Consider the following 26795-nt stretch of genomic DNA (forward strand, 5'->3'; position numbering starts at 1 on the left):
TTAGGCCATTCAGCCTTTCAAGCTTGTGCTGACATTCGATAAGATTGTAGTTGACCTGTGGACAACTCAATATGCCTGCCTTGTGCCCCAATCCCTTGATACTATTGCTTAATTATTGTGGAAATAACAGCGATTTAGCTCAATGCAAGGCAGGACTGGGGATGAAATATTTGCGGATACAAGATGCTCGGGAAACAAGATAGAAAGAAAGGAAGAAGGTGGCAGTGTTTATTAAAGATTTGGAGATGCCAGTGTTGGACTGGGGTATACAAAGTTAAACATCACACAACACCAGGTTGTCGTCCAACCTGGTGTGTGCTTCCAATTAAACCTGTTGGACTATAACCTGGTGTTGTGTGATTTTTAACTGTGTTTATTAAAGAGTGTGTTAGTGCTGGTGAGAGGACAAAACATATAAATAAAACAAAGAACTGCAGATGCCAGAAATCTGAAACAAAAACTGAAATTGCTGGAGAAACTGTTGAGAAAAGTATGTACTGTATGCAGGATCAAATTTAGCAGGAAATTACAGCAAGGAACAAGAACGACAAAGTGACTAATAGGGAACCTGAATTAAACTAATGTAGTGGGATAATAGTGTAGTTATTTATATTCATTTATGAGATGGGGGTGTCACTGGCCAATGTCTTCATTGCCCATAATTATTTTGAGTGGGCAAGGAAGTGAAAGATAGAATACAATATGGGAAATTAGGAGGTCAAGCATTTTGGGAGGAATAATAGAGGCGAAAACTATTTTCTTAATGGGAAAAGGTTTCAGAAATCTGAAGCACAAAAGGGTCTAGGATTCCCTTAAGGTTAACATGCAGGTTCAGTTGGCAGTTAGGAAAGCAAATGCAACATTAGCATTCATTTCAAAAAGGACAAGAATACAAGAGGTGTATTGCTGAGGCTGGATAAGGCTCTGGTCAGACTGCATATTGAATATTATTTGGATGCTGCATCTAAGGAAGGATGTGCTGGTGTCGGATGAGTTCCGGGGGAGGGTTATAAAAATGATCCAAGCGGCAAAAGGCTTATCACATGAGAAGCAGTTGAGGGCTCTGGGTCTGTACTCAAAGGAGTTTGAAAGAATGACGGGTGGATCTGATCGAAACTTACAGAATACTGAGAGACCTAAATAGAGTGGACATGGAGGACTACGAGGGCACAGCCTCAGAATGAAGGGATGACCGTATAGAACTGAGATAAGGAGGAATTTCTTCAGCCAGCAGGTGGAGAAACTGGAAAACTCGTTACCGCAAAAGGCTATCGGTGCAAAGTTATTGAGTGTAATAGAGACAGAGATAGATAGGTTCTTGATTAGTGAGGAGATCAAATGTTATGAGAAGGCAGGAAAATAGGGTTGAAAAACTTACCAGCCATAAACAAATGGCAGAGCAGACTTCATGGGTTGTTTGGCCTGGTTCTGCTCCCATTGTCGTCTGGCCTTAGAGAAGGTGGTGATGAGTAGCCTTGATGAACCAATGTAGTTCTTCAAATGTAAGTACACCCCACGGTTATGATAAAAGTTCCAGGATTCTGACCAATGGGCTGAGGATTGACAGATGGAGTTTAATTTAGATAAATGTGAGATGCTGCATTTTTGGAAAGGCAAATCAGGGCTGTCCTGGGGAATGTTGCTGAACAAAAAGATCTTGGAGTGCAGTTCCTTGAAAGTGGAGTCACAGGTAGATAGGATAGTGAAGAAGGCATATGATATGCTTGCCCTTATTGGTCAGTGCATTGAGTATAAGAATTGTGAGGTCATGTTGTGGCTGTACAGGACATTAGTTAGGCCACTTTTAGAATACTGTGTGCAATTTTGGTCTCCTGGCTTCAGAAAGGATGTTGTGAAATTTGAACAGGTTCAGAAAAGGTTTACTAGGGTGTTGCTAGAGCTGGAGGGTTTGAGCTATAAGGAGAGGTTGAATATGCTCGGGTTATTTTCCCTGGAGCATCGGAGGCTGAGGGGTGACCCTATAGAGGTTTATAAAATCACAAGGGGCATGGATAGGGTGAATTCATGGAATCCATACAGTGCAGAAACAGGCCATTCAACCCAACAAGGTCCATACTGACTCTCTGAAGAGCATTCCACCCAGACTCACCACCCCCACTATCCATTGTAACCTTGCATTTCCCATGGCTAATTCACCTAACTTACTCATCCTTGAACACGATGGGAAACTTTAGCCTAGCCGATCTACCTAATCTGCACAGCTTTGGATGGTGGGAGGAAACTGGAGCACCCAAAGGAAACCCACGCAGACATATTCAAACTTCATACAGACAGTCGCCTAAGGCTGGAATTGAACTGGGTCCCTAGCACTGTGAGGCAGCAACGTTAACCACTGGGCCACCATGCCACCCAATAACAGCTAAGGAGGGGGAGTCCAAAACTAGAGGGCATAGATTTAAGGTGAGAAGGGAATGATTTAAAAGGGACCTAAGGGGGAACTTTTTCACACAGAGGATGGTGCGTTTATTGAATAAGTTGCCAGAGGCAATGGTGGTACAATTACAACATTTAAAAGACATTTGGATGGTTATATGAATAGGAAGGATTTAGAAGGTTACGGGCTGAAAATGTGTTGCTGGAAAAGTGCAGCAGGTCAGGCAGCATCCAAGGAACAGGAGATTCGACGTTTCGGGCATAAGCCCTTCTTCGGCTTATGCCAGAAATGTCAAATCTCCTGTTCCTTAGATGCTGCCTGACCTGCTGCACTTTTCCAGCAACACATTTTCAGCTCTGATCTCCAGCATCTGCAGACCTCACTTTCTCCTTAGAAGGATATGGGCCCAATACTGGCAAATGGGACTGGATTTATTTAGGATATTTGGTTGGCATGGAGCAGTTGGACTGAAGCCTCTGTTTCCATGCTGTACAGCTCTATGACTCTAATCTGCCTCTACTACACTGAAGGAAGGCAAAGTAAATTCCAAGTCAGGATGGTGGATGGTATAGATAGATACCTGCATATGGTGGTGTTTCCATATATCTGCCTTTGCCCTTCTAGGTAACAGTCTCAGGTTTAGAAGGCACTGTCTTGGGGTTTTTGTGTTCACGGGATATGTCCTTCACTGGCTGCGCCAGCATTTATTTTCCATCACTAGTTGCCCTTGAGAAGGTGATGGTGATCTGCCTTCTGGAACTGCTGCAATCCATGTGCTGTAGGTAGATGCACAATGCCATTTCAGGACTCTGACCCAGTGACAATGAAGAGGAACTTCCATGTGGTGTTGTTCCCATGTATCATTCTAGATGGTAGTGGTTATAGGTTTGAAAGGTGCTATCTAAGGATCCTTGATGAATTTCTGCATTGCATCTTGTAGACTGTACCCACTGCTGCTATTGAGTGTTGGTGGAGGTGGTAGTGGATGTTTGCGATATGGTGCCAATCAAATGAGCTGCTTTGTCCTGGATGATGTCAAGAATCTTGAGTGTTGTTGGAGCTGCAGTCTTCCAGGCAAGTGGGTGGTATTCCATCACAGTCCTCACTTGTGCCTTGTAGATGGTGGACAGGCTTTAGGAGTCAGGAGGTGAGTTACCTGCTGCAGTATTTCTAGCTTCCGATACCACTGGAGCCAGTGTATTTATATGGTGAGCACAGCTCAGTTTCTGGACAGTGGTAACTCCCAAGCTGCTGATAGTGGGTGATTCTGCAATGTTAATATCATTGACTATCAAAGGGGCAATGATTAGATTCTCTCTTGTTCGAGATGGTCATTGCCTGACATGTGTGGTGCAAATGTTGATTGTCATTTCTCAGCATTAGTTATCCAGTTTTAGTTAGTTTACTGCATTTGGACATGGACTGCTTCAGTATCTGGGAAGTTGTGAATGGTGTTGAACATTGTGCAGTCACCAGTGAACTGTATTTCTGATATGTAATTACTGTACCTTTCAGATATATAATTACTGTATCTCTCCAATATATTACCGTGTCTCTGATATACAATTACAGTCTCTCTCTGACATAAAATTACTGCATCCCTCCAATATAAAATTACTGTATCTCTTCAATATACTACTGCCCCTCTGGTTTGCAATCATAGTCTCTCTCTGATATACAATTGCTGTACCTCTGATATAATAATTACTGTACCTCTCTGATATACAATCGCAGTATCTGATATATAATTACTGTATGTTTCTGATCTATAACTACTCTTTGATATATAACTACTGTATCTCTCTCGATATACTAATTCTGCTACTTGTTTGATATCCAATTGATGTGTCTCTGACATATAATGACTGATTTGTTTCTACCATATCCGATATACAATGTTGTATCTCTGATAAATAATTACTGTATCTCTTTGCTATAAAACTACTGCCTCTCTGGTGTACTACTCTGATATACTGCTATCTCTCTTATATATAACTACTTATCTCAGATATATTACCATCACTCATATACAATTACTGTGTCTTTCTACTAGATAACGATTGGCTCTCTGATATATAACAATTGTCTGAAATACAGTTACTGTATCTCACATATATAACTACCATTTGTCTGATATGTATCTGCTATATCTTTGACATATAACTACTGTATTCACTGATGTATAATTAATGTCTCTCTGATATATACTTCCTGTCCCTCTCTGATATGTAACTACTATATTTCTGATTTATAATTGCTGGATCTCTCATTTATAATTGCTATCTCTCTGATATTGAACTACTATATCTCTGATATGTAGCTCCAATCTCTCTCTAACATGTAACTGCGATGTTTCTACTATTTCCTGACAGTCTGCTATATGATAGTCAATAGATGTGTGCCTGCGATGGTCCCACTCACTGATTTGATTGCAGTTTGCCAGCCGCTGCAGGATATTACAGTTGTAGGCGGGGCCTTGGCGAATAAGCGGATATGATTGGCCGCTGGGGCGGGCCCGCCCCTTGAATGACAGCAGCGCGCGGCGGATTCAAACCCGGAGGCGGTTTAACGGCCGCTCGCTCGCGGACCACCCGCGTCCTGGAGAATACCTCCCCCTTCACTCCCTCGGTCAGCTATCATGGCGGCAGGCCTGCGTGCCCTTTTCCTTCTCGCACTCTCTACCCTTGCCGCTAGCAGCTGTTTGGCTGCTTTCGGCTGGTTCCTCCGTAACGAAGAGGCAGGGAGTCCGACCCCCTCCCCCTCTCCCTCGGCTGCCGGGCCCCCGCAGTCCCTGTTCGAGATGACCGTGGTGGACGAGAAGTTTGTGCTGGAAGGCCGGCACCTGGAGCTGAGTCTGCTGGACAGCTGTCACCACCAGGTAAGGCTGGCACTGCCGGGTTCGTGGGAAAACAAGTTTTGGGATTTAAACAGCTCGCCTTTTTCCACGTGGTGGTGAAGCTTTCATGTTCAGATTTATTTTTATTCTTCATTTGAAGGGATGTGGTCATTGCTGTCATACCACTGACTAAAGGCAGACATACCACAGGCTGTGATATGTTGGCGACGGCATAATATTGCTGAGCTAGCCGTTTCTTCTTCAATTCCCTCAAGGGACGTCTGTGTTGCATTTATTGCCCACTCCAAGTTACCTGTTGAGGTAGTGGTGGTGAGCTGCTGTAGTTCACTTGCTGTAGGTAGACCCCACAGTGCCATTAGGGAGGGAATTCCCAGGATTTTTGACCCAGCGAGAGTGAAGGATATTTCAAAGTCAGGATGGCGAGTGGTTTGGAGGGAAGCTTGCAGGAGTTGGTGTCCTCATGTGTTTGCAGCTAAGTGTTCTGGATGTATGTGATTTGAAGGTGTTGTCTCAGGAGCCTTGGTGAATTTCTGCACTGCATCTCGTAGATTGTGCATAAAAGTAAAATACTAAGTATGCTGGTGCACTGAAAAGTGTATAAAGAATGCTGGAGAAACTCAGCAGGTCTGAAAGTATCTGTGGACAGAGATACAGATTTAATGTTTCGAGTCTGGTATGACTGAAGGAATGGTGCTGGACATTAACTGGAGTTTAATTTTGGATAAATGTGAGGTGCTGCATTATTGGAAAGGCAAATCTAGGCAGGACGTGTACACTTAATGGTCAGGTTCTGGGAGTGTTGCTCAACAAAGAGAGCTTGGAGTGCAGTTTCATAGTTCCTTGAAAGTGGAGTTGTAGGTAGATAGGATAGTGAAGAAGGAAGCATGCTTTCCTTTATTGGTCAGTGAACTGAGTTTAGGAGTTGGGAGGTCATGTTATGGCTATACAGGACATTACTTTGGCCACTTTCTAAATATGGTGTGCAATTCTGGTCTCTCTGCTGGAGGAAGGATATTGCAAAACTTGAAAGGGTCCAGAAAAGATTTACAAGGATTTTGTTATAGTCTACCAGGTTTGGTTGGAAGCACTAGCTTTCAGGGCATGCCTCTAAAGCTAGTACTTCTAAATAAACATGTTGGACTATGACCTGGTGTTGTGATTTTTTTTTGCTTTGTCCATCCCAGTCCAACACCAGCATGTCAAATAATAAGTACAAGGATTTTGGTGGGCTTTGAGCTATCGGGAGAAGCTGAACAGGGACAATTTTCCTTGGAGTGTCAAAGGCTGAGGGGTGACCTCCGAGAAGTTTGGGAGGGGGAGTCGAAATGTTGGGCCACAGGGCGGTGTGGTTGATTGGTGCGGGTATCTCGGAGATGTTCCCTAAAGCGCTCTGATAGGAGGTTTCCAGTCTCCCCGGTGTAGAGGAGACCGCATCGGGAGCAACGGCACCGTGGCCCAACATTTCAACTCCCACTCTGCTGAGGGCATGGAGGTCCTGGGCCTCCTTCACCGCTGCTCTCTCACCATCAGACGCCTGGAGGAAGAAAGCTCATCTTCCACCTCGGAACACTTCAACCCCAGGGCATCAATGTGGACTTCAACAGTTTCCTCATTTCCCCTTCCCGCACCTCACCCTAGTTCCAAACTTCCAGCTCAGCACTGTCCCCATGACTTGTCTGGACTTGTCCGACCTGCCTAGCTCCTTTACCACCTATCCTCTCCTCCCTGACCTATCACCTTCATCCCCTCCCCACTCACCCATTATAATCTATGCTACTTTCTCCCCACCCCCACCCTCCTCTAGCTTATCTCTCCACGCTTCAGGCTCAATGCCTTTATTCCTGATGAAGGGCTTTTGCCCGGAATGTCGATTTCGCTGCACTTTGAATACTACCTGAACTGCTGTGCTTTTCCAGCACCACTGATCCAGAATCTGATTTCCAGCATCTGCAGTCATTGTTTTTACCACTTTTATAAAATCATGAGGAGCATGGATAGGGTTATTAGACGAGGTCATTTTCCCCTACACTAGAGGGCATAGTTTTAAAGTGAGAGCGGCAAGATTTAAAACATACTCGAGGGACAATTTTTTCTCAGAGGGTGGTGCATGTATAGAATGAGCTGCCGGAGGAAGTGAAGGAGGCTGGCACAATTATAACACTTTTTAAAAGGCATCTGGATGGGTACAAGAATAAGAACAATTTAGAATATGGGCCAAACGATGGCAAATGGGACTAGAATTATTTAGGATATCTGGTTGTCGTGGATGAGTTGGACCTAAGGCTCAATGACTCTATAACACTCTTCAGAGTTTCACCACAATCCTTCAAATTTGGAACTGTTACTAACTCCTTGCTCTAAAATAATTGGTTCTACTATTTTCTTAGGAGCGCTGCTGTATACAAGCATCTCTATGCAAGGCCTTCGTAGAAATGCCTAGCACAAAGTAAAACTGAAATAACTTGAACATTGTGAAAACTCCTTGTTCAGAATAGTCTTGCAGAAATCTTGAGATACAACTTTTGAGGGCATATGTTTGCAAACTTACTAACCATATCTCTTATATTCATATCCAAATCATTTATGTAAAATGACAAAAAGCAGTGGACCCAGCATCAATCAGTGTGGCACATCACTGGTAACAGACCTCCCGTCTGCAAAGCAGCCTTCCACCACCACCCTTCTGTCTACTTCAAACAAATTTTCTATCCAAATGGCTGGTTCTCCCTGTATTCTGTGATCTGAACTTGTTAATCAGTTCTACCATGTGGAATCTTGCTGAACATTAATTCACCACCCTGCCTTCATTAATCCTGTCTGTCAATTCTTCAAAAAAAAACTGTTCCGTTAGCCAGACATGATTTCCCATGCACAAAGCCAAGCTAACTATCCCTCATGCATCCTTGCCTTTCCAAATACATATAAATCCTATCCCTCGGAAGCCTGATCTATTGTAACCCTCATGATCTAAACTTTGAACTTAAATTTGATACTCTAATTCTAGAGTCCCTTATGTTCACTAATTGCACCGTGGACTGTTGATTCAAGGTCCCTTTTGCAGTATTTAATGCAGAAATTGTCCAGTACTTGAATAAATAAATGCACTACCAGATGTCATACCGAGCTTTTAATGAGTAAGAAAATCCTGGCTTTGGTTTCCTTTCTGCTTGCTTGATTTCAGCCAGATAAGAAATCACCTGATATAAGCTAGAGTGGAGAAGAAAGGGAAAGTCAGCTGGAATGTAAAGGGTTTAAAATTGATAGATATATTGGATGGGCCATCAGTGTGAAGAACAAAGAGCAGTACAACACAGGTTCAGGCTCTTTGGCCCAGTGAGACTGTGCTGGCACATGATGCTGTTCTAAACCTTTTGCCTTCACATGGTCCATATCCCTCTATTACCTGCATTTTCATATATCTGTCAAGGTGCTTCCTAATGTTGCTTCCATGTTTTCAGACAGTGCATTCCAGCCACTTGCCACCCCCAGTGTTTTTTTTAAAAAAAGCTAGCCAGTCACATCTTTCAAATTTGCCTCCTTTTACCTAAACACGTGTCCCCTCGTAATTGGTATTTCTACCCTGAGGGAAAAGACTGACAGTTCATTTTATCCATGCCTCATAATTTTATAAACTTCTATCAGGTATCCCCTCATATTATTGAAATTCGAATGAAGAAAATTGTGTTGATCCAATCTCTCTTCATTGCTAAATCCCTTCAAACCGGGTATCATCCTAATAAACTTTTTTTTTTCTGTAATCCCTCCAAAGCCCCTGTATCCTTCTGATGTTGTGGTGACCAGAACTGTGTGCAATATTCCAAACGTAACCTAAAGTTCTATACAGCTGCAACATGACTTGCAAATTTTTATACTGTATGCCCTGACTTATGAAGGTAAGTGTGCTAGATGCTGCCTTCTATTCCCACTTTCAGGGAACTATGGACCTAGATTCTCTGTATATTGATGTTACTAAGGGTTCTGCAGTATACTGTATACTTCTCGCACTCATTCCATGCCCCTTCTCCTGCCCCCAAGATTAAATCTCCCAAAATGCATTACCTTGTATTTGTCCAGATTAAATTCCACCTGCTACATCTCCACCTGAGTCTCTAGCCTACATATATCCTCCTGTATCCTCTAGTAATCCTCCTCACGATTTGTAGCTACCCAAAACTGTCATCTGCAAATTTACTAATCAGGCCAATACATTCTTCAAATCATTTACATAAATTGCAAACAACAAGAGTCCCAGCAGTAATCCCTGTGGGAACACCACAGGTTACAGATCTCTAATCTGAAAAACTCTTCTACCACCATTCTGTTTTCTATGACTGAGCCAGTTCTATATCCATCTTGCAAGCTTACTGGATCTCATGTGACTTTGTCATAGAGATGTACAGCATGGGTAGTTATCCCTGTATTTTGTGACATCTAACCTTGCTAATCAGTCTCCCATGGGGAACCTTGTCAAACGCCTTACTGACGTCCATATAGATCACATCTACTGCTCTGCCCTCATCAATCTTCTTTGTTACTTCAAAAAACTCAATCAAATTTGTGAGACATGATTTCTCTCTCAAACAAAGCCATGTTGACTATCCCTAACTAGTCCTTACCTTTCCAAATACATATACATCCTGCCCCTCCAACAACTTGCCCACCAATGACGTCAGGCTCACTGGTCTATAGTTCCCTGGCTTGTCGTTACCACCTTTCTTAAATAGTGGCACCACATTAGCCAACCTCCAGTCTTCCGGCACATCACCTGTGACTATCAATGATGCAAATATCTTGGCAAGAGGCCCAGCAATCACTTCTCTAGCTTCCCACAGAGTTGTTGGGTACACCTGATCAGATCCTGGGGATTTATCCATTTTTATGCATTTCAAGACATCTAGCACTTCCTCATTTGTAATCTGGACATTTTTCAAGATGTCACCATCTATTTCCCTAAAGTCTATATCTTCCATATCCTTTTCCACATGAAATACTGATGCAAAATACTCATTTAGTATCTCCCCCATTTTCTGCAGCTCCACACAAAGGCTGTCTTGCTGATCTTTGAGGGGTCCTATTCTCTCCCTAGTTACCCATTTGTCCTAATGTGTTTGTAAAAACTTTTTGGCAAATAGAATAAAGGAGAATCCAAAGATTTCTCATGTCCCCTTTTTTTTTTGCCCTCCTGATTTCCCTCTTAAGTACACTCCTATTGCCTTTATACTCTAAGAATTCACTTGATCTATCCTGTGTATACCTTGCACATGCTTATGTTTTCTTAACCAAACCCTCAATTTCTTTAGTCATCCGGCATTCCCTGTACCTACCTGCCTTTCCTTTCACCCTAACAGGACTATACTGTCTCTGGATTCTTATCTCATTTCTGAAGGCTTCCCATTTTCCAGCCGTCCCTTTACCTGCAAACATCTGCCCCCAATCAGCTTTTGAAAGTTCTAGTCTAATATTGTCAAAATTGGCCTTTCTCCAATTTAGAACTTCACCTTTTAGATCTGGTCTATCCTTTTTCCATCATTATTTTAAATCTAATAGAATTATGGTCGCTGGCCCCAAAGTGCTCCCCCACTGACACCTCAGTCACCTGCCCTGCCTTATTTCCCAAGAGTAGGTCAAGTTTTGCACCTTTTCTAGTAGGTACATCCACATACTTAATCAGAAAATTTTCTTGTACACACTTAACAAATTCCTCTCCATCTAAACCCTTGGTATTTAGTGGGGAAGGTGTTGCGTCTATTGGTCTGTGCGTTGAGTATGTAAGTTGGAGTGTCATGTTGCAGCTGTACAGGACATTGGTTAGGCCACTTTCAGGCCTACCTGCTATAGGAAGGATGTTAAATTGAAAAGGTTCAGAAAACATTTACACAGATGTTGCCAGGGTTGGAGGGTTTGGGTTGTAGGGGGAGGCTGAATAGGCTGAGACTATTTTTGTCTTTTTTTTTTCCTCTTAATTAGCGGTGTTACATTAGCTACCCTTCCATCAGTAGGAAGTGGGATGCAGCTAATGTAGTGCATCATCCTTCCTTCTATCATGAATGTAGATATAAAGTACTCCTTTAAAACCTGTCTTCTGGCTCCACTCAGTTTAGCTTGGATCCCCAGTGGACCTACTTCTCCATAATTATCCATTTGTCCCTAACATACTTACCGACTAGTGTTTTTCATGTCCTCTCCTTTGCTTTCCTAACTTACTTTTTAAATAATCCCTTGCCCTTTCTGTACACCTCTCGGGATTCTAGTGTTCTGAGTCCTTGGTATCTACAATAAGCTTCCCTTTTCCTTATCCAATCCTTTGTCCCTTGATATCAGGTGTTCTGTGGGATATTTGGTTTCACTCTTCACCTTTTACAGGAACATGTTGACCCTCACTTTTAGTATTTCAGTTTTGAAAGACACTCATGATTCAAACATGGATGTTACCAGTCAATGACTTTATTCTGTCTGATCACATTAAAATTGGCCTTTTCTGTTATTCTCATACTTGATTTCTGGTCTTTTTTTCCCCCTTTTCTAAGACTACCTTTAAATCTTACAGAAGCAAAAGCAGGAATTGCTAGAGTGACTCTGCTTTCTCTATACAGATGTCAGACCTGCTCAGTTAACATGTTCAGATTCAGTTACCCTTCTGAAAAGTGTTGACTAATCCAGTAGCAGTAGTACTGCTATTGATGTTAGGTGTTATTTACTATTTTCCTGTGAAGATACTAACTATGATAATGTCAATGACTTAAGTGTCAACTGCAATCTGTAAATGTTCTTTGGTTTAGCACTTTTTTGAGTGTTAACAGTAGGGAACCAGAATGAGTTTTTTTTTCTCCTCATCGCTGCATTAGTACCATATTTAACTATGATATCTAAAAGTGAATCTTTTACTGAGATTGGGTAATGTCTTTCTCAGTAGGCAAACTGGCAAGCTGCTTTCTGTTCTTGCAGTTCGTGATGAAGACTGAAAGCTGAAAATTTGTTTTTAATTCTGTATTTTGTTTTCTCTCGTGGTAGGTAATAGCTCAGTTGACAACCTCCTGCAGTGATCTTTCCGAAGAGGAGCTGGCCAAACTTGGGGTGTCCTTATTCAACTGTCAAGCGGCTGCTGAACATCGGTTAACTTACCCGTGCACTGCAGATATGGTAATTCCATTGGGTGCATTTCTTCCCTAATGAGGTTGAGAACAGGGAGGGAAGAATTGCAATCAAAATACTCAGTCTATTAGTCTGTGATTTAAGTGTCAAGTGTTCTTTAAATAGTGGAATGTAACTTTCATATGACTAAATTTTAATCCCTTTTGAAATATGCAATTGAACAAAGAATGAGTACTCTTGCACTAGATGTGTGCTGTTCTTTCAATAATATAGTTTGGGTGACTAACGGTAGCAAACTGAACACAGAAAAGCTGGTTGTTATTAAAGTGCTGCTTAGTCTTTCGTGAGTGACATTGGGTGGTTTCCAGAAAGCTAATTTATGAAGGAGCCAGTCTTTGCACACTTATTTACAGGGGTACACACAACTGATAAACAGTACACTGCTAATGCAGCAACCATCATTTTGTTCGTCTTCTAGGGTGCTTAGATATTTTCTAATCAACCTGTTCAAATGTTGTTATACACCACTGGAGTAGGTGGGACTTGAACCTGAGCCTCTTGGCTCAGAGGTAGGGAGAGTTAGAAGCTTATAACATTGAGAGGAATGGATAGTTGGAGTATTTTTCCCAGGATAAAAATGTCAGTTTCTAGGCGCATAGGCAGAAGGGGATAAGTTCCAAGGAGATGAGATACAACTTTATTTGTTAGAGGGTAGTAAGTACCTGGAATATGTGACAAAGAAGGTGGTGGACATGGATACAATAAGAATGTTTAAGAGGCATCTTTGCAGATATATGAATAGGCAGGGAATGGAAAGATATGAACGGCTTGAGGCAAAAGGCTTTTAGTTTAAAAGGCACAATATGTTAGCATATGTTTGGTGGGCCAAAGGGTGTGCTGTACTGTTCTTTGTAATGCCACTGCACCACAAAAACCTCTCTAGATATTTTCTAATCAACATGTTCAAAGATAGACAGACTGACCACCCTCCCAAGTAGGTGGGTTTTAACCCCATTTTGGATCAGTGGTGCTGGAAGAGCACAGCAGTTCAGGCAGCATCCAATGAACAGCGAAATCGACATTTCAGGCAAAAGCTCTTCATCAGGAATAAAAGCAGAGAGACTGAAGCACGGAGAGATAAGCTTGGAGGGTGGGGGTGGGGAGAGAGTAGCATAGAGTACAATGGGTGAGTCGGGGAGGAGATGAAGGTGATAGGTCAGGGAGGAGAGGGTGGAGTGGATAGGTGGAAAAGGAGCTAGGCAGGTCGGACAAGTCATGAGGACACAGTGCTGAGCTGGAAGTTTGAATCTAAGATGAGATGGGGGAAGGGGAAATGGGGAAGCTGTTGAATTCCACATTGATGCCCTGGGATTGGTGTTCCGAGGCGGAAGATGAGGCGTTCTTCCTCCAGGCGTCTGGTGGTGAGGGAGCGGCGGTGAAGGTGGCCCAGGACCTCCATGTCCTCAGCAGAGTGGGAGGGGGAGTTGAAATGTTGGGCCACGGGGCGGTGTGGTTGATTGGTGCGAGTGTCTCGGAGATGTTCCCTAAAGCGCTCTGCTAGGAGGTGTCCAGTCTCCCCAATGTAGAGGAGACCGCATCAGGAGCGACGGATACAATAAATGATATTAGTGGATGTGCAGGTAAAACTTTGATGGATGTGGAAGGCTCCTTTAGGGCCTTGGATAGAGGTGAGGGAGGTGGTGTGGGCACAGGTTTTACAGTTCTTGCAGTGGCAGGAGAAATCAGCCCTGCCTCAGCTGAGGGCCACACTCTCTCAGAATTGCAAAGGACCCACTCTGTGCTACATCCTCAGGAGAATTCATACTCTCATCAAACAGTATTTCAATTCCATCTCAAACATCAAAAACTGTAAGTACAACAAACTTTTATCCACCCACCTCCATAACCAGCGCTCCTCAAACATTCCAGAAGATTCCCCTGGCCTCGGAAATGCCATGAGCCATGCAGCTGATGCAGCTTCCACCCCCATGCTGATTGATGATGTCACTTTTGTCCCCATCATGGCCCCTCCCACAGCCACTTCCGCCCCTCACATCATAGCTGATGCCACATGCTCAGTGACTTCTGCCACCCCTACTGCTGTGTCTGCCACCACTTCCGCCCCCACCAGCGCCACTCACCTGCATTCTGCTGACACGCCCCTCCACAGACCCCACTGTCACTATCCCCACCCCCCAGAACCCTGAGGGGAACACTACCCCTGCTCATGACTCCATCCCCATTCCCCCCACCCCCCCCCCCCCCCCCCCCCCACCCCCACCATCACACCCACTCCAGTTACTGGCTCCGACCCCACTCCCAGCTCCACACCCACACCAGATCCCAGCTCCCAGCCCTGCCGAGTTTTCACTATCCCTCCAGATCTCTCCCTCACTGAGGAAAAACGATCAGTCCTCAGCAAAGGACTCACCTTCATCTCCCTTCATCCACGCATCAATGAATTTAATACACGCCGTGACGTCAAACAATTCTTCCATCGCCTCCGCCTCCGGGTTTACTTTCACAATCAGGACTCCCGCCCACCTTCTGAGGACCCCTTCGCCCACCTCCAACACACTGCATCCACCTGGACGTCCCGCGCTGGCCTATTACCTGACCTTGACCTCTTCATTTCCAACTGCCGCCGGGACAATAACCGCCTCAACCTGTCTACCCCCTCCCCCACTCTAACCCCTCACCCTCACAACGCGCAGTCCTCCAATCCCTCTGTTCTAATCCCAACCTCACAATTAAGCCAGCGGATAAAGGGGGAGCAGTGGTAGTCTGGCGCACTGACCTCTACACCGCTCAAGCCAAATGCCAACTTGAGGACACCTCTTCCTACTGCCCCCTCGACCATGACCCCACCCCCCATCACCAAACCATCATCTCCCAGACCATACAGAACCTCATCACCTCAGGAGATCTTCCACCCACAGCTTCCAACCTCATAGTCCGGGAACCCCGCACTGCCCGGTTCAACATCCTTCCCAAGATCCACAAGGCTGACCACCCTGGCTGACCCATTGTCTCACCATGCTCCTGCCCCACCGAACTCATCTCTACCTCCCTTGACACTGTCCTATCCCCCCTTGTCCAGGAACTCCCCACATATGTTCGAGACACCACCCACGCCCTCCACCTCCTCCAAGACCTCTGTTTCCCTGGCCTCATCTTCACCATGGATATCCAATCCCTCTACACCTTCATCCGCCATGACCAGGGCCTCCAAGCCCTCCCTTTTTTCCTCTCCAGATGTCCCCAACAGCATCCCTCTTCCGAAACACTCATTCGTTTGGCTGAACTGGTCCTCACCCTTAACAATTTCTCCCTTGAATCTTCCCACTTCCTCCAGACCAAAGGGGTAGCCATGGGCCCCAGCTATGTCTGTCTCTTTGTTGTCTATGTAGAACAGTTGATCTTCTGTAATTACACCAGCACTACTCCCTACCTCTTCCTCCACTACATTGATGACTGCATTGGCGTCACCTCGTGCTCCTGTGAGGAGGTTCAGCAATTCATCAACTTCACCAACACATTCCACCCTGACCTTAAATTTACGTGGACCATCTCTGACACCTCCCTCCTCTTCCTGGACCTCTCCATCTCCATTAATGACGACCGACTTGACGCTGATATTTTTTACAAACCCACTGACTCCCACAACTACCTGGATTACAACTTTTCCCACCCTATCTCTTGCACAAATGCCATCCCGTATTCCCAATTCCTTTGCCTCCGCCGTATCTGCTCCCAGGAGGACCGTTCCACCATAGAACACACCAGATGGCCTCCTTCTTTAGAGACTGCAATTTCCCTCCCCACGTGGTTAAAGATTCCCTCCAATGCATCTCGTCCACACCCCGCACCTCCGCCCTCAGATCACACCCCTCCAACCGTAACAAGGACAGAACACCCTGGTGCTCAGCTTCCACCCTACATACCTTCACGTAAACCAAATCAAGCGCTGACATTTCTGCCACCTCCGAAAAGACCCCACCATCAGGGATATATTTCCCTCCCCACCCCTTTTCGCCTTCCGCAAAGACCATGCCCTCCGTGACTACCTGGTCAGGTCCACGACCCCCTACGACCCACCCTCCCATCATGGCACTTGCCCTTGCCACCGCAGGAACAGTAAAACCTGTGCCCACACCTCCTCCCTCACCTCTATCCAAGGCCCTAAAGGAGCCTTCCACATCCATCAAAGTTTTACCTGCACATCCACTAATATCATTTATTGTACCCGTTGCTCCCGATGCGGTTTCCTCTACATTGGGGAGACTGGACGCCTCCTAGCAGAGCGCTTTAGGGAACATCTCCGAGACACCCGCACCAATCAACCACACCGCCCCGTGGCCCAACATTTCAACTCCCCCTCCCACTCTGCCGAGGACTTGGAGATCCTGGGCCTCCTTCGCTGCCGCTCCCTCACCACCAGACGCCTGGAGGAAGAACGCCTCATCTTCCGCCTCGGAACACTTCGATCCCAGGGCATCAATGTGGAATTCAACAGCTTCCTCATTTCCCCTTCCCCCACGTCATCCTAGATTCAAACTTCCAGCTCAGCACTGTCCCCGTGACTTGTCCGACCTGCCTAGCTCCTTTTCCACCTATTCACTTCACCCTCTCCTCCCTGACCTATCACCTTCATCTCCTCCCCTACTCACCCATTGTACTCTGCTGCTCTCTCCACCCCACCCTCCCCAAGCTTATCTCTCCACGCTTCAGTCTCTCTGCTTTTATTCCTGATGAAGAGCTTTTGCCCGAAACGTTGATTTCGCTGCTCGTTGGATGCTGCCTGAACTGCTGTGCTCTTCCAGCACCACTAATCCAGAATCTGGTTTCCAGCATCTGCTTTTTACTGGGTTTTAACCCCAGGTTTCCTGATTCAAAGTGGGGATATTACCACAAGGGTCTTTGCTCTTTTCTGTCAATAAATGCTGGAAATGTGTTGCTGGTTAAAGTGCAGCAGGTCAGGCAGCATCCAAGGAACAGGAGATTCGACGTTATGGGCAAAAGCACCTGCTGCGCTTTAACCAGCAACACATTTTCAGCTCTGATCTCCAGCATCTGCAGACCTCACTTTTTACTGTCAATAAATGCCCCTTACATGTTTACAATTAATATGTAATCAGAAGCAGATGCATCTTCAGTGTAGAATAGAGATGTTGAACATATGAAGCACCAGTTGAATTTGTGTACTATTGAAATAGCCTGTTCTCAACTCTTGTGTGAAACATGTTGGCCACCCAATGGGTTCATGTTTTGAATAATTGTTTGGGAATGTGATGCCCTTTCTCAACCATTCATTGGAGAAAGTTAATTCTTCCTGTTGTTTTGTTTCATTCACCCAATAGACTGAGCTGAGTGTTTTTGGCCCTCAACTGTACGCTATTTTTGTGATTTACTCTGCAGAACTAGGTTTTCTCCATTCTGTTTTATTAATCCTCAGCACTCTACTTTATGGGAAGTCCTTTATGAATAGCTAGGAGTTGGTGCACTTTCTTTCTTTCTTCTTGAGATGGCACAGTGCACTATAGCTATTTTAAAAACTATTAGATAAAATTAATGTTGATGATGGAGTAGTTGTTGTAAGGTAAGGCGTGTGTGTCTGGTATTTAAACTGAATTTTTATTATTCTTCTTTGTTCCAAGACGTTGGCTGAATGTACAGAAGCTATGGACCCTGACACCTGGAATGCATACCATATAGTCAGTAATCGGGCGCGTTCCGTGTGCTATGCCACACGACAGCAGGACTTCAAACAGAAGACTGAGATGACGGTGAATGCACTAGTAGCTTCAGCTTCCAGTCAGTTAGAAGCAATGAAAATGCTCAAGGTAATTGTGCTGTCTTCGTTCACTCAGTGTAACAACTTCTCAGAAAAAGGGCCCGAAGTGCTTTCTCTATCTTAACGGCAGCATAAAAATTGATGGTATGTATGTTCAAACTAAAAAAATGTATTACATCCTGTGTAAACCAGTGTTTTAAGTCACTTGTTTAATTGAACTTGTTAGCTTTTGGTTATGGAGAGCAACATAGATTAAAATGCTGTTTGTTAGTTTCCCTGCAGTTAACAAATCTCCCTGTAAACCACCCATTAACTGGAGCTAGTCTCCACCCTATATAGAAGAGCACTAGCTGGCTCTGATTTTTAGCCTCTAGCTGTCTTTTATTTAAAAACTGTCTTGTGCCTTCCTCCTGATTGGAATGCTTGTTCTCTGTTGAATTTTGATAGTGTGACTTGGCTTATATAGTAATTTATCATAGGTTGGACAAAAGGAACTACGAGAGCTGACTGCCTCGTCACTTGAAAAAGTTGTTAAGAGTCAGAATGAGTTGCTGGAACAGCAGGAGCAGCTTCAGGGGGGTCAGCAAGAGCTGGAGACTTCAATCAATGGAAACTTGGAGAAGCTGACTAAGGAAAAAGAACTAATTGCTGGTGGACACCAGCAAGTTGCCAAGTTGATTGAGGGCATCACGTTAACAATGGGTAAGAGAATCCTTCCAACTGAATTCACTTCAACTATTGCAGAGGGCTATAAGTATTTAGTCATTGAATTTATTCAAAACACTGAGAATGGACTCTGAATCTGGGGGATTATGGAAATTGGAATGTGAAATGCAGGCTGATTGATCTTATTGAATAGATTAGATTACTTACAGTGTGGAAACAGGCCCTTCGGCCCAACAAGTCCACGCCGAAGCGCAACCCACCCATACCCCTACATTTACCCCTTACCTAACACTACGGGCAATTTAGCATGGCCAATTCACCTAACCCGCACATCTTTGGAGTGTGGGAGGAAACCGGAGCACCCGGAGGAAACCCACGCAGACACGGGGAGAATGTGCAAACTCCACACAGTCAGTCGCCTGAGTCGGGAATTGAACCCAGGTCTCTGTTGCTGTGAGGCAGCAGTGCTAACCACTGTGCCACCGTGCTGCCCAATAGTGGAATAGTGGAACAAACTCAATGGTCTCTTTCCCATCATCTTAAATATATAGCATATAAAGGCAGAAACTACAATCCAACAGCATGAATGGAGATAGAAATAGTTAATGTTTCAATATCTAACTGTGCAAATCTTCCAAGAGTGAAGTGAATAATGTATTCTGAACTCTCTTTCCCTTTTTAAAAAAAAACTTTTAGTTTGTGAATTATACATGTGCACACTCCTAACAAGCTCTTATAACATTTGTTCACTTAACTGCTGGGGTAGGCAATGGCTTGGTGGTAATGTCAGGTGGCGTTCTGGGCAACCACCCTTAAATTCCAAAACAGCAGATAATTAAAATTTTGATTCAATAAAAATCTAAAATTTAAGTCTAATGATAACCATGAAACTATTTCCAATTGTTGTAAAAATAGGAAATATCTGTTTCATTAATGTCCTTCAGGGAATGAAAATGCCATTACTCCCTGGTCTGGCTTGCATGTGACTTCACAACCACAGCAATGTGGTTGGCTGTTCATTACCTTCTGAAATGGCTTAACCAGTCACTTAGATGTATCACTTTCTGGAAAAGGGAGTAAAAAAGTGAACCTGGATGAAGAACCAGTCACTAATCTAAACCCTGAAACATTAACTATAAATAGCTTTGTTTTTTTTCTTATGTGGGTGTCACTTAAATTTAAATTCCTGTCAATTCTCGGCTGCCTCACAAAAATAATTTACTTTCGAATTGTTGGAGTTACTGTAGTAAATGAGGTTGACCCCTTTGCGCACAATACAGGATATTTCTCATTCAAATCAGCACATGGGAGGGGTTTTGATTAAATCCTTTGAAAGCCTGTATTCTCCTTTTTAAGTTCAATTTTGTGGAATGTGCCCAGATGGTAGGAAGTATTTGAAAATGTACTGAATGAAGCCAACAACTGTACTTTACTCTCTCCTTTTGTGTCAAAAGGAGACAGGAAAATTGATACAGACTTTTGATTAATCATTTGAGAGGGAGAAGATGGCCTAAATGTACAATCGCTAGATGATTAATTCAAAACTTGGCTAACGTTCTGGAGGCCTGGGTTCAAATCCCAGCACAGCAGATGATGGAATTAGAATTTTATTTTAAAATCTGAAATTTAGAATCTACTAATGACTGAAATCCATCTCACTCACTAACGTCCTTCAAGGAAGGAAATCTGCCTCCTCATCAGGTCCAGCCTACAAGTGACACCAGACCCATTGCAATGTGGTTGACTTCAACTGCCCTCTGAAAAGGCTTAGCAAGCAATGAGTTACTGCAATCACTATGAAGTCTCATCAAACAAATGACACCAGAGCGACCATCTGGCATTGACCTAGAGACCAGAAAAGATAACAGCACAAACTGCGCTGTTGACCCTGCAAAGTCATCTTACTAATGTCTGGAGCTAGTGCCAAAATTGGGAGAACTGTCTCACTGATTAGTCAAACAGCCTGCAGTAGTCATACTTGCAAAATTTGCAGAAACCACAATCACCACCCCTGAATATACACTGCCCTACCAAAGGATAGACCCAGCAGAGATGCAGCACAGTGTATGCAGTCAGGATGGAGTTGCCCTGGGAGTCCTCAACATTAATTACACACCACATAAAATCTCATGACTTCAGGTTCAACATCGGCAAGGAAACTTCCTCACTCCTCCATGTTGAACGTTTTGGAGGAATCAGTGCAGGTGACAAGGGTGCAAAATGTACTCTGGGTGGGAATTTCAATGCTCATCACCAAGAGTGGCTTGTCAACAGGTGACTGATCAAACTGTTCAAGTCCTAAAGGAAATGGGTGTTTGGGTCTGTGACAGGTGGCAATGGAACCAACAAAAGGAGAAAAACCTACTTGCCCATCTGCTGGCTATAGATGCATCTGTCCTTGACATTATTACTAAGTGAATACTGCATAGTCTTTGTGGAAATACATTCACATTGAGAATAACCTCCATTGCATTGTGTGTCGCTATCACTGACAAAGGAGACAGACTTTAGAACATATCTAGCGATTCAAGACTGGACATCCATGAGACACTAAGCTGTCATTAGCAGCAATATGTACTGTGCAATCTCAGAGCCTGGCATGTTCCCCCACCCAACCATTACCATCAAGGCAGGAGATCAACCCTGGCTCAATGGAGAGTGCAGAAGGACATGCCAGATGCAGCAACAGGCATACCTAAAAACGAGGGGTCAACCTGTGAAGCTACTGGAACATGCCAAACACCCTAAGCATCAAGTGATAGAACAAAGTGATCTCACAGCCAAAAGATTAGAACAAAGGTCTGCAGTCCTGTCAGATCCAGTTGCACAATTCGCTGGAGGAGGTGTCTTCTCAAATGTTCTCCTCAACAATGAAGCTATCCAATGCATCAGTGCAAAAGATGAGGCATTGTTATTCGCATTATTCTTCAGCCAATAGTGTTTTGTGGATGGTCTATCTCTGTCTCCTCCAATGGTCCCAAGCCTTCAGCCAATTTGAAGAACTCCTTGTGATGTAAAGAAATGGGTGAAGGCACTGGATACTGCAAGGGTTCCTCAGGGTGGTATCCAAAGCAAGCTATTTTCAGCTGCTTCATAAATGACCTTCTGTCCATCAAAAGTGGAGATATTTGCTGACTCCTCAGTTACTGAAACAGTCAACATTGAAATGCAACACGACCTGGCCAATAACCAGGCTTGGACTGCCAAGTGGAAAACAACACACATGCTTGGCAATAGTCACTTCCAATAAAAGGCAGTCTAACATCTGGCCCTTGATGTTCAATGGTGTTACTATCAAGGAAATCCTGACTAATGACATTCTGGGCATTACCATTGATCAGAATCTGCATCAGATTCGTCACAGTATCTACAAGAGCAGGTCAGGTGCTAGGAATACTGACATGGGTAACACTCTCCACCTGACTTCCCTGCCACCATCTATAAAGCACAAGTTAGGAGCGTGAAATATTCTGCACCTGCCTGGATGAGTGCAGCTCCAACAGCAACTCAAGAAGCTTCACACCATCCAGGCCAAAGCAGCTCCTTTAATTGGCACCATCGCCACCAGCATCTATTCCCTCCATTTCAATAGTAATAGTATGTACTATCTACAAGATTCACTGCAAGAAATTCACCAAAGATCCTTAGACAACTCATGACCATTTCCATCGAGAAGCACAAAGGTAGCTGATATATAGGAACGCAACCACCTGCAAGTTCTCCTCCAAGCCACTCAACTTCTTGATTTGATAATCTATTGCCGTTGTTTTGCTGTTGCTGGGTCAATATTCTGGAACTCCCCATCTGACAGCTTTGTGGGTCAACCAACATCATCTTGACTGCAAGAGCAATGAGGGAATGCTGGCTATCCACTGACATCCACCTCTCTCAAGTAAATGTTTGTCATATTAAAAAACTATTTTGCAGCTAGACAGGCTAGTTGGGTTGTATAGGAAGAAATTTTAGTACTTGGTGCTTATGTCTCCAGTATTCCAAAGTGTTTCACAAAATATAAAGTGTCTTGTACCCTTAATTATGTCAAGAAAACCTCTTTAATTTACAGGACCTACAAATAGTGTTTATCCGCTGACAGGAAGACTAGCTTTGAGATCTTTATAACTGATTGAAACACTAGAACAGGTGCCAAGATCTCAATTTCTTAGACTTAGTTACGTAGAAGTAGTAAGTGTCAATGTAACGTTTTAATTGTTAGTCTAGATGTTTAATCTTTGTAGAGGGGCTTGAAACCATAACATTCCTGACTCGAATGGAACTATAATTGAATTTTTTTTTTATTCACCTGGTCTCATTGTTGTTTGGTATCTACATCAATGTAGATATAGGATGAGAATGTACAAGGCATCATTAGTAAGTTTGCAGATGACACTAAAATAGGCAATATCATAGACAGTGAGGAAGTTTATTAGAAGTTGCAGCAGGGCCTTGATCAACTGGGGAAGTGGCAAATGGAGTTTAATACAGAGAAGTGTGAGGTCTTGCATTTTGGAAAGACAAATCAAGGTAGGAGATTCATGGTGAATGGTAGGTTCTTAAGAAGTGTAATGGAACAGATGGACCTTGGAGTTCAGGGGCACAATTCTCTGAAAGTGGAGTCACAGGGTGGACTGGGCAGTGGAGAAGGCTTCTGGCACACTGACTGAAGGCCAATGCATTGAGTATAGAAGTTAGGAAGTTATGTTGTAGTTGTGCAAGATGTTGGTGAGGCCACACTTAGAGTATTGGATTCAATTTTGGTCACCTTGCTATAGGAAGGATATTACTAAACCGGAAAGAGTGCGGAATAAATTTAAAGCACGTTACCCAGTCTCAAGGGACTGAGTTAAAGGGGGAGTTTGAACAAGCTAGGACTTTTTTCATTGGAGCATTGGAGACTGAAGGGGTCTTTACAGAAGTGTATAAGATTTGAGAGGCATGGGTAAGGTGAATGCAGTCTTTTTCCCAGGGTTGGAGAATGAAGGGCTAGTTTAAAATAAGAGGGGAAGGAATAAATGGGATCCTGAGAGATAATTTGTTTTACACCGAGGGTTGTGCACATATGGAATGAGCTGCCAGTGGAAGTGGTTGAGTCAGGTAAGTTAACAACAATTAAAATGCATTTGGACAAATGGATAGGAAAAGTTCTTTTTAGAAAGATATAGACTTAAGTGCAGGGAAATGGGTTAGCGTAAGTGTACATTTGGTCATCATGGATCAGTTTGGGCTCAAGGGCATGTCTCCGTGCTGTAGGACTGAGACTCATGGGACGTGGATGGTGCTGGCAGCCAACATTTATTGCCCATCTCCAGCTGCACTTGAACTGAGTGGTTTGCTAGGCCATTTCAGAGGGCAGTTGAGCGTCAACTACATTGATATGGGTCTGGAGTCACACAGGCCTGACCAAGTGAGGATGACCTAAAGGGTACAAGTGAGCCAGATGGGCTTTTCTGACAATTGGCGATAGTTTTATGGTTTTCAGTACATTCTTAATTCCAGATTTGTTTACCATTTTAAATTCCACCATCTGCCGTGGGATTTGAACCCAGGTCCCCAGAACATTAGCTGAACTTCTGCATTAATGAGTCTTAGAGAGGTACAGCATGGGCCAATAGGCTGAGAATTGGCAGATGGAGTTTAATTCAGATTAATGTGAGGTGCTGCATTTTGGGAAAGCAAATCTTAGCAGGACGTATACACTTAATGGTAAGGTCCTAGGGACAGAGACCTTTTGAGTGCAGGTTCATAGCTCCTTGAAAGTGGAGTCGCAGGTAGATAGGATAGTGAAGAAGGTGTTTGGTATGCTTTCCTTTATTGGTCAGAGTATTGAGTACAGGAGTTGGGAGGTCATGTTGTGGCTGTACAGGACATTGGTCAGGCCACTGTTGGAATATTGCGTGCAACGTGCAATTCTGTTCTCCTTCCTATCGGAAAGATGTTGTAAAACTTGAAAGGGTTCAGAAAAGATTTACATGGATGTTGCCAGGGTTGGAGGATTTGTGCTATGGGGAGAGGCTGAACAGGCTAGGGCTGTTTTCTCTGGAGTGTCAGAGGCTGAGGGGTGACCTTACAAAATTATGGGGAGCATGGATAGGGTAAATAGGCAAAACTTTTCCCGGGGAGTCCAGAACTAGAGGGCATAGGTTTAGGGTGAGAGGGGTAAGACATGAGACCTAAGGGGCAACTTCACGCAGAGGGTGATACGTGTATGGAATGAGCTGCCAGAGGAAGTGGTGGAGGCTGGTACAATTTCAATAATGAAACGACATCTGGATGGGTATATGAATAGGAAGGGTTTGGAGGGATATGGGTCGAGTGCTGGCAGGTGGGACTAGATTAGGTTGGAATATCTGGTCGGCATGGACAGATCAGACAAAAGGGTCTGTTTCCATGCTGTACATCTGACTCTATAACCCTCATGATTTTAAACTTGAATAGGGTCACTCTCCCCATAGCTCAAAACCTCCAATCCTTGCAACATCTTTTGTAGATCTTTTCTGAACCCTTCAAAGTTTCACAATGTCTTTTTGTTAACAGGGAGACCAGAATTGAATGCAGTATTCCAAAAGTGGCCTAACCAAAATCCTGTACAGCCACCACATTGCCTCCCAACTCCTTTACTCAATGCCTGACCAATAAAGATAAGCATACCAAATGCCACCTTTGCTATCCTGTGACTGTGAACCTGGCAATGCTTTCTTATGACTTTACCATTGACTGTATGAGTCCTGCCCTGATTTGCCCTACCAAAATGCAGCACCTCACATTTGTCTAAATTAAATTCCATCCACCATTCCTCGCCCAATCGACCCAAATCGTCTAGCGATGATATCACTAGGACATCACCTAGTGAATGGCCTAGCTAACGAAGCTGATAAGTAGTGAAAATGGCACTTTGTTTCCTGTGAAAATCTGTTTGTGACATTCCAGCTCTGGGAACTCTAACTGCAAAGCAACATATCAGCACTACAAAAATGCTAAATCCAGCAAGCTATAAATTGCTTGTCTTTTTATGGTACTGATTTTTTTTTTCAGTGTTGGTCTCAATACTTATTCACTTTTTCAATTGCAAACATGCCAGCAATGAAAATAGAGAAAAGAGGATTTTAATAGGTCAAAAGGGAGCAAATCAATGGAGGTCCTAGGGGAGTATGGAAAGTGCAGGGGTATCTTGAGCAATTAGGAGAGGAAAGATGGGGCATTTTAAAAAAAAAAAAGTGGCAAGTAAGATTTGGGAGAATTCTAAAGTATTTTATAGGTATAACAAGGGGAAAATGATAACTAAGGAAAGAGTAGGTTCTCTTATGGACCAATGGGGCAATCTCAGCATGGAGCTGGAGGACAAATGAGTACTTCACATCTGTCATCTTTTTTGGAGGAGGATGCAAGTACAGAATACAGCAGAAGGACTGAGGTTCTTAAGTAATTTGATATAAAGTGTGGAGATATTGGAGGTTTTGGCAAAATTAAAAGTGGATAAATCCCCAGGATCAGGTAACTTGTATCCCAAGCAGCTGTGGGAGATGAGGGAGGCATTTACACTGCCTCTGACCCAACTTTTTAATTCCTCTCTGGCCACAGCAGACTGGAGGACAGCCAGTGTGGTTCCACTTTAAAGTGGGGTAGTAGAGGTAAACCAGAGAATTATAGATCAGTGAGTCTGGCATCATTGGTAGGGAACTTTTTTTTCAGAAAATTCTGGAGGATAGAGTTGATCACCCGGAAAGACAAGGTTTATTCAGGAATAGCATGACATTGTCAGAGGGAATTAATACTTAACAAAGTTTATGGGCAGCATGGTGGCACAGTGGTTAGCACTGCTGCCTCACAGCGCCAGAGACCTGGGTTCAATTCTCTCCTCAAGCGACTGTGTGGAGTTTGCACATTCTCCCCGTGTCTGTGTGGGTTTCCTCTCACAATCCAAAAAAAAATGTGCAGGTTAGGTGAATTGGCCATGCTAAATTGCCCGTAGTGTTAGGTGAAAGGGTAAATATAGG

At 43.8% G+C, this 26795-nt stretch overlaps 1 protein-coding gene across 2 annotated transcripts in view; it reads left to right on the plus strand.

The window, feature by feature from the left end:
* The first annotated feature begins 4964 nt into the window (after positions 1-4964).
* The window catches only part of bmb (brambleberry), a 43699-nt gene continuing 21868 nt past the window's right edge, over positions 4965-26795 (plus strand). For both annotated transcript variants that reach the window (XM_060825655.1, XM_060825656.1), the window contains exons 1-4: positions 4965-5273; positions 12264-12392; positions 18002-18187; positions 18618-18840. In XM_060825655.1, coding sequence (XP_060681638.1) covers positions 5034-5273; positions 12264-12392; positions 18002-18187; positions 18618-18840 — 778 coding nt within the window. In that variant the 5' untranslated portion in view covers positions 4965-5033. The remainder of the gene's footprint in view (positions 5274-12263; positions 12393-18001; positions 18188-18617; positions 18841-26795) is intronic.

Source organism: Hemiscyllium ocellatum, chromosome 5 (genome assembly GCF_020745735.1).
Source record: "Hemiscyllium ocellatum isolate sHemOce1 chromosome 5, sHemOce1.pat.X.cur, whole genome shotgun sequence".
NCBI lineage: Eukaryota > Metazoa > Chordata > Chondrichthyes > Orectolobiformes > Hemiscylliidae > Hemiscyllium > Hemiscyllium ocellatum.